The sequence below is a fragment of the Lissotriton vulgaris genome, chromosome 7 (assembly GCF_964263255.1).
Source record: "Lissotriton vulgaris chromosome 7, aLisVul1.2, whole genome shotgun sequence".
Classification (NCBI taxonomy): Eukaryota; Metazoa; Chordata; class Amphibia; order Caudata; family Salamandridae; genus Lissotriton; species Lissotriton vulgaris.
The window spans coordinates 1,683,174,556-1,683,183,237 of record NC_141695.1 but is presented as its reverse complement, the minus strand read 5'-3'; the positions used below and the strand labels follow the sequence as shown (position 1 = coordinate 1,683,183,237).

At 49.9% G+C, this 8,682-nt stretch overlaps 1 protein-coding gene across 1 annotated transcript in view; it reads left to right on the top strand.

The window, feature by feature from the left end:
• The first annotated feature begins 236 nt into the window (after positions 1 to 236).
• The window catches only part of RGS19 (regulator of G protein signaling 19), a 284,177-nt gene continuing 275,731 nt past the window's right edge, over positions 237 to 8,682 (top strand). The window contains exon 1 of the mRNA XM_086932792.1: positions 237 to 420. Coding sequence (XP_086788918.1) covers positions 244 to 420 — 177 coding nt within the window. The 5' untranslated portion in view covers positions 237 to 243. The remainder of the gene's footprint in view (positions 421 to 8,682) is intronic.

Here is an 8,682-nt window from a genome sequence, read left to right as displayed (position 1 = left end):
TGGACGCTGTTTACTGCTCAGAACTGCCTGCCTTTGTGCACACTTTTGACATCGTCTCTCTGAAGTGTGTGCACTTTCCTGTGTGCATGCACAGTCCTCCAGCGCTCCAGTGTGCACGCACGCTCCTTGCTCGTGTGTGCACGCCTCGCCTGGATGCTGGTTGACGTGTGCCGGAGCGCAGGAGCTGCAGTGGCTGCTTTGGAAAGTGAGTGGGGGCGGCGGGCGCGCGCAGGCGCGCTGCCGATGCTGCCTCCTCCTCCTCCCGGTGCTGCTGCCCTCCGCTCCCCGGCGCTGCTAGCCTCCGCTCCCCGCCCGGGAGGACCATCGGGGCGCCGGGCGGACACGGACCCCCAGGGCAGGCGGATGTGCTGCAGGAGGCGGCCGCGCTCCTCTCCCCGGGATCCTTTTCATGCCACAACCGTGAGTATCTAAGCTCCCCACCCCTCGGCGCTCCGGCGGATTTGGCGCAGAAGCCGGGCATCCTCGGAGCGGCCCATCACCACCTTTTCCCTCCTAACGCTCACGCACACGGACACACAAGAGCAACACCTCCCTCCTCACACTCGCGTGCACACACGCATAGGTCCATCAGCCAGTAGCTCCAGTCACACACGCATCCCCTCCCTCCACACAGGCATGTCACTACCCTTCCCACGACCACTCGCACACATACATACTCTGGCCCCCGCCGCTCAAGCGCGCACACACGCCAGCCCTAATAGCTACTCATCGGACGCACAAACGCCGGCATGCCCGTCTGTCCCCGCACAAGGGCTCTGTCACGCACATGCACAGGCGCACACTCGGGAATCACTCACCCGTGCACACGCTCCATGTGCGCACACGTATCCCTACAAGCAGATCTGTCCTGCCACACACAGGTCCCTACGTTCACACCCATGCACACCTCACCTGACAGGCTGACAGGCACACCAGTCCTCACTCTCCCTTGCACCCTTACAAGTATGTGTGTATGTATATATATATATATATATATATATATATATATATATATATATATATATATATATATATATATATATATATATATTGGTTTCCAAAGTCGCCCTCGCCTTCCTTGTCCTTCACGGACCCGAAAACAGAGCACAAACTCCTCTTGTCTTGCGATATTAATGTATTTACCCTTTTCTTAATGCCATAACGTTTCGTTCACCCTGTGACCTTGCTCACATAGAGAAACACTATACATTCATGATATATATATAGATATATATATATATATATATATATATATATACACACACCCACACCCACGTACATACAGATTTCACGCCCAAGCAAACACAGGCACATCTGCACCAAACCCTCCTTACACAAACACGCATACGGCAAACTTAATGCCTTGTCACCCAGCAACACCACCAAAACTCACTCAGGAACACGGGATTCATGTACACATGTGCATCACCTCTCAGGACGACACAACAGGTCCGTACCCCAAAAACTCCCACAGGCACACACAGTGGAACGTGGCCTCTTCCCCCCTCCCCGCTTGTTATTCCCAAACACAGACACACGCCAGCCTTTTCACCCACACACAATTCCAATCGGCTCAGCACATCTGCCTCACACAGCATCACCTTTAGCTCTCCTTCCCACGCACCCCACAACCGCCTTCGCAACCCGTCTCTCAACGCCTTCGCGCTCCCCAGCACTCCCACAGACCCACACATCTGCACTCGGGCCCCTGCAGAGCAGCGGGGCCCCAACCGATATTCAGGCCCCTAACCCATCAGGGGGTCCACAGTAAGCCCCAGGCGGATGAATATTCGTGAGGGCAAACATTTTACGGTACGCCTGCACTGGGCCCCCATCACATTGCATTTACCCGTACACGCTCCCTACGATATCACAATATCTGCTCGGTCACATCTGTCCCCAAAGCAAGCTAATACCCCCCCCCCTCCCCCCAACACACACCCTCCCAAAACGTCCTTCCCGACCAACACATCTGGCACAGAACCTCAACAGCCTCCTCCACGTCACGCCTGCACTCACGCTGTATGTGTCTCATCACATCTGCCCCCACCCCTTCCAAGAACCACGTTAGCCACAGAGTACCACAGCCAGCACCAGAACAGCTACCCTGAGAAGGGATGCCCACTGCAACTACACACCAGACCCGCATTTCTGCCGCTCAGCAGCGCCTCAGCTCGCTGCTCGCCCACAACTCTCCCCCCAGCGGCACATCTGGCCTCAGCCAGCCGGCTGTACCGTGTCAGCCCTCCACCACACCAGCCCCCAGACCCGTGTCATCCTTCCACCGGCATTTTAACATTCACCCCTCCCACCTACTACCTTATCCTCTGAAAATGTGGCAATCCAAACTCCGCTCCTCACAGAAGCATAGCGCCCTGAGACATCTCAGTTTCACCCTATTGCCGAAGCCACCCCCCCCCCCCCCCACACACTCGCACACAATTCTCTTCGTTCATTTCTTAGAAAGTGTGTTTGAGGGAAGAGGCGCTTAGGTATGAGCACCCCGCCCCCTACTACACACATCTTAAATGCACAAGCCGTGGGAGGGAAAGTAGTGGCTCTCTAAGTCCTGCGGGGGCATGGGGCGGGGGAGTAGTGATTTTTTGGGGGGAGTGAGAACGGAACCCTGTCATTCCAGTGTTCGGGGCCTCTGGGTCAGTGCAAGGGGGTGCACTGACCTTTCGGATCTTTTGGTGAATAGTGTGTGAGGGGGTGGGCTGCCAGATCTGTTGGGGGTGAGCATGGGCGTCGGGGCCTGTTGGCGGGGCGTCGGAGTCCGAGGGGGTGCGAGTCACGTGTGTCAGATCCGTTGGTGTAAACATTCATCTTTTGTGGGAAGATATCAGGCATGTTGGAAAGGTGTGCAACTATGAATGATCGAAATGTTAGCCAATTCAGGGGATGTTGGGCTTTTGAGTGGGGTCTGTTAGGTTTATGTTATGGCAAGTGGTCCTTGTATAGCGCTTAACTTCACTTGTAAAGCATGATAGCGCTTTAGGTGCAGTCAGCACGTCCTAGGGCGGCGGGGATTTCCGGTTCTCGTGAGGAATCGTCCAATGAGAGTAGGGTGGCGCTATTAGAGCATATGTAATAATAGATCAACGACCTCGCGCATCCTTCGTGGGACTGACAGATCTGACCATCTACTTCCAAGGGCTAGAGCTTCTTGCGAAAAACAACTCACCTAAGCAACATTCCTGCACGGACGGAACCAACCTCCGTTAGGGGACTGGGAGACCTGACCCACTCATATGGATTACTTTATACCGCACTCAGGGTCGACACGCCAAATCCCCTGACAATACAGACACTCTCGCATCTGCACCCCTCCTCCTATGAGTCACCGCTGTAGCCCCATGATTAAGTGATAGCAGGGAATCTTTCTGGCGAGGTGGGCAGTGGCTTGTAACCTCTCAGAGGAGGCTTGTAGAGCTAACAGTTTTCTGATGGGTTAGAGCGACAGACTAGCCCTGTAATATCTCTGAGTACGAGCTCAGTCAGTTTTGTGAGAAGGGTACCAGGCCCAGAAGCGGATGTGGGGAAAGGATGTGGCGTAACGGCAGAAGCTGCCAACTTTGGAACTAAGGAACCAGGATCGAGTCTCGGCTTCGGCTCGCCATCCTGTGATCCTGGACAAATCATTTAATTTCCCCGTGCCTACCAAAAACGCATGTGTCCATGTGTAATGTAACCGGTACTAACATAGAGCGCTCCAATCGCACTCTGTATAAAACGGAAAAAATATAAAAATGAAGAGGAAAGTAGCGTGTTTTAGCCCTCAAGCAGGGACTACGTCAGTTTGATTAGAGGGGTGTCACTGTCAGTCTTATGGTGCGAGAGGGGAGGACTGCCATTCCCTCGGGCGTGTGGTCGCCCCGTCAATACCCAGCAGTGCGAACACACGACCGTGGAAAGTGACTGCCACTCTCAGACCCTTCAGGAGCGACACTCACACGCATGTTTACCTCCCCAGAGTGCAGCTCTGTCATCAGCGAGTGCCTGTTAGCGTTGCTAACGGTTTGCACCGTGAATGAGGTGCAGATACGCCTCGCTCGCTCCTCCCCACGTGCGCCTCCGCTCCTCCCCTCCACACAGCTGGAGCGCTCGCCCGCCCGAGTCCCCCGTTCAGCAGCGCGCGGGGGCGCGCGCGCGCAAGCCCGGGTCCGCTCGCGACAGAGGGCGCGCGCAGCTTCCAGGTTGGACGGGGGGGAACCGGTGACGTAGCAAGAGGAGGCGGGGGTAGGCGAAAGACTGGGGTATTTGTGCGCGTGGCGGGAGGCGCGCGAGTCCCGCTTCCCTGTCCAATGGGAAGCGACCCCGGGGGCAGGAGGCGTGGCCGAGGAGGGTCAGTCTATTTATGGACCGATACACACCGTATGTCTATCAGCAGGGAGGGAAGTACTGATGGGGACCAGGGAGGGGGAAGTTTCTCCAGCGTGTAAATACATAGATAGTAGAACCAGGAGCCCATAGTCAGGAAGATCGCAACCAACCTCGTTTCGGAACAAGGAGAGACAATAATTTCTTTCCTTTTGGACGGTTCGCATCCCCACCGGTGTCATTGTAACACCACTTCCGGATGAGAGGATTTAAGTGTACACATAAATAATCAGTACATTCATTCTGTCACCAGTCTTCACCCTTCCAGGTGCTTTTATGGTGACTTTTATCATGTGACGTTGAAACACCAGTGATGAGCAGTATCACTGATAACATGCGCCAAAGGAGACTAGGTGACGTCGTCACTGATAAGGTCAAACAAGCATAAAGAGGATGAATAGTACTATTATACAGTGATCGAAGTGCATACAGAAAAATATGGGAACTGTGATGCTGTGCAGTAGTGGGGCTAGGTGAGTAAGTGTGGGGGTGGGGTTAAAGAGGTGTCTAAAAAAAAACCAAAATATTTTGTAACTTTTTTCGGTGTTTCACCTACTGGTAACTACAATTATAATAAGAAACAGCTTACATGAAAATTAAATGCAAGTTATGTTAATAAGTGGAAAATGCCCAATCAGACATCATGAACACTATTATTTAATGAAATGCACCAAAGAGCCACAGACTTAACCCGTTCTATGCTCATGACGGAGCCGCTCCGTCATGAGCCTCGGTTGTGCTGTGCTCATGACGGAGCGGTTCCGTCATGGCCCGCTCGGCGCGCCTGCGCGGCGCGAATTTCGCGCCTGCGCCGAGCGTTCTATTGGGCGGGCACGTTCGTGACGGAACCGCTCCGTCACGAGCACAGCTCAACCGCGGCTCGTGACGGAGCGGCTCCGTCACGAGCATGCGAGCGCCGCTCGACCCCCCCGCCCCCTTAGCGCTGCGGCAGAATTCCCGCCGCAGCGAAGGGGTCAAATCCTGGTTGGTGCAGTAGAGAATAGTGACTTGTGTATGTTTAGTGCTACAAGGACCCAGTCTGTGACACAAAGCACTGTGACTATGCAAGTCATTATTTTAAACAGGCATTACCCACAATAAAGGATTAACTGCTACAAAATAAGCAAAAAGGTATAAGATAAAAAAGTATCAAATATAGATTTTAGTAATACCCAGACTGTACATAGTGCAAATTGTTTTTATAACATTCTTTTAGAAGCACACACATGACAGGTTAGCTGGCAGCTCACTTACAATAACCCTCAGAAAGAATAAATCTGTGTCATTAGGAAGTTTCCAGTGATTCCATCCATTAAAGCCAATACGGCTTCCAGGCACCCTCTACATTTGCAAATTAACCAGTTGCGCACATTTACATTTCTTTCAGGCAGCAGCACCCTGGCAAGAAGGTTTGCTTAGCTCTCTGCCCCTGCCTCGGTTTTGCAGCACAAGGCACTTCCTGGCTTACACTTCAGCTGAAGCATTTCAAGTGTCAGAAATAACTGTCCCGGGCCGGCCAACTTTTTACACAAAGTAGGGGAACTAATTTTCTGAATCTAAAAAAGTATGGGCACGTAGTGCCCCTCAGGTCCCCCACACTTTTACCACTGCCCTTATATAAATAGATACAATTCACCCAGAAGAATTTTTGTCTGAAATTAAATTGATAAGCAGCAGAAAGATTAATATATGCAAAATATAAGTATATATCGATTCACCCCTACGTTATAAGGTAACATACCAGAAGGAAGCCTAAAGCTGAATTCTTTTTTAAGTACAGGGATCTCCCAGATTACTTGAAATATTCTTATTACACATGGTGCACAGGGGTTTTAATCCACTAACACCTGATCACATAATTTAGCTCTTCCATGGCACCTTTTAAATAATTTCGTTTTGCTCATTCCTGCTGTTGTTAAGGGTTTGTGGTAACATACAGATAGGTTCTAAATCTCTTGTAAAAAACTCCAAGCCCGCACTAAATAAACTCACAACAATGCCACCTTAACAACTAAGGACCAAACATTTCTTCAGAAGTAAAACAAATCAGCATAAAGATCCAACTAGGTGGTTATCTCTTTTATTGTTTAAAAAGCAGGCTTAATTCGGCTCAGTGACTTGCCTTTCACACTTCTGCTGGCTCTAGTACCAGGCACAGAGTAGTCACAACTCAACTGTAATAACTTATTACAGTCCAGCAGATATTTTAGTATCTTATTAAATGTGACTTGTTTTGTCAATATTAAAGTGTAATTGGAATATTCGGGGCCGTCTAGTACAACTATTAACGCATTAGAAAAGCACAGAGAAGAGGGAGAAGGAACATGCAAAAAGTGGAGCATTGAAGACTTCTTATATCAATGCAAACATAGGCTCCCTATATTAGTTATTTACACCTTGAGAAACTAATCACGCTAATACAACAATTGATGGACAGAATGCAGAACAATGTCATACATTCACCCCAGTACTGAGATCTGGGCCTAAATCCATCGTTTTTTTTGCTCACCATGCCATTCCAGTTTTAACCCACCCATATGCAAATCAGTCTTGACCCTGTGTCCAATGGGAACAGTCCAGCCTGAACTGCCAGGTCAGGTCCTCCCTGGACTGGACTCCAGTGGTATGTAAAGCGCGGGACCCACGTCTGGGCATTACCATCCCACTCGGGGTGACAAAGACCCAGAAACCGGTCCCAGGATGCTTGTTTCCGGTTCAGGGAAGAGCTGGCTTGGCAGTTCAGGCTGGACTGTTCCCATGAGGCACAGGGTCAAGGCAGTTGCATATAGCGGGGTCTGAACTAAGGTGACGAAGCGAGCTAAAGAATGATGATGGATTCGACCCAGATCTGTGACTGAAGGTGAGTGTCTGAAAAGTTTCGGCGCTCCGTCCATCATTTCCTTGTGTTTGCTTTGTTCGCCTTAAGTTGGCAGGGTATGCCCAGATGTCGTCCCTTGCTCACTTTGGGACTGGATTCAAGCTAACCTGGCTGATGAAGGGTGTTACCCAGAAACTGGTCCCAGGATGCTTCTTTCCAGTTCAGGGAAGACCTGACTAGGCAGTTCGGGGTGGACTGTTCCCATGAGACACAGGGTCAAGACTGATTTGCATATAGCTGGGTCTGAACTGAGGTGGCGAAGTGAGCTAAAGAACAATGATGGATTCATCCCAGATCTGTGACTGGAGGTGAGTGTCTGAAAAGTTTCAGTGCTCCCTCCATCATCTTGTGTAAACTAATCACGCTAGCCATTCACTCTTTTTCACTATTCTGTGATTTGCCCTCACCTTCCTCCAGCACCATCAAGCAGGTTAGCCTTCAGAGTATACAGGGCCATTTTTAATTCTCAGGCTGGTCTTCAAAGCACACCCTCATCAATGACATCAGCATCTATGCTACCACCCACACCTTGCACTCAGGACCTTAATCACTTCTATGTGAAGCACACCAGTGTAGGGAGTTCCATGTGTTGAGACCCGCACTAGAATCTTCTTGCCTTGAGAGTATTGTCTCCTCTCCAGGCATTCAAGTAGGCCTGTGAGGCCCAGTTTAATGATTGTTTCAATTACTTAACAATAATTACATTACACTGAGTCCTCTTGCTTTAGTTCATTACAATATGAGGCAGCCATGTCGCTCAGACACAACCAACGAGCAAGCATCCTTTTGCATATATGCCCCTCCCCTTTTACCACATCCTGTAAATAATAAGCCACAGACAAATCAGGTGGCCTGGAGAACAGGGCGAGAGAGAGTGAGGTAATGAAGTAAAGGGAGGGAATAACTCGGCCTAATGTAATTACCAGTATGTAAATGAAGCCTTATCTCTTCGTACCCCCTACCCATTACTCAGATTCATTTCAATATGAGACTTACCCAGACAAAATCAACCAGGACAACTGACATCTGAATGCTAAATGTATAATAAATCATATATTCCCCCCACTCATTCTGTAGAGGAGAGAATATTTGACCCAACCACACAATGCAAGTCAACCTCCTACACTATTCTGTAATGTTTCACAAAAGTTAATAGGCATGGCAATGTAGGTGCTCTGCATATCTCAAGTATGTAAGGCTCTTTAATTTCTGCCAGAGAAGGAGGCATTCCCCTTAGATTGTTGCACCTCCATCAATTGCCTAGAAATCAAATCTTTTGCCTTATGAATTGGCATCACAATTAGGGATTGTTGGTTATATTACAGAAAAAGGCCTTCCAGATCCTTTGCTGCAGGGTCACATCTCAGATTTTCTCTAATTTGGTCAAGGAATTGTGGGATTGCTTCTCTGCTTACATATTTTCC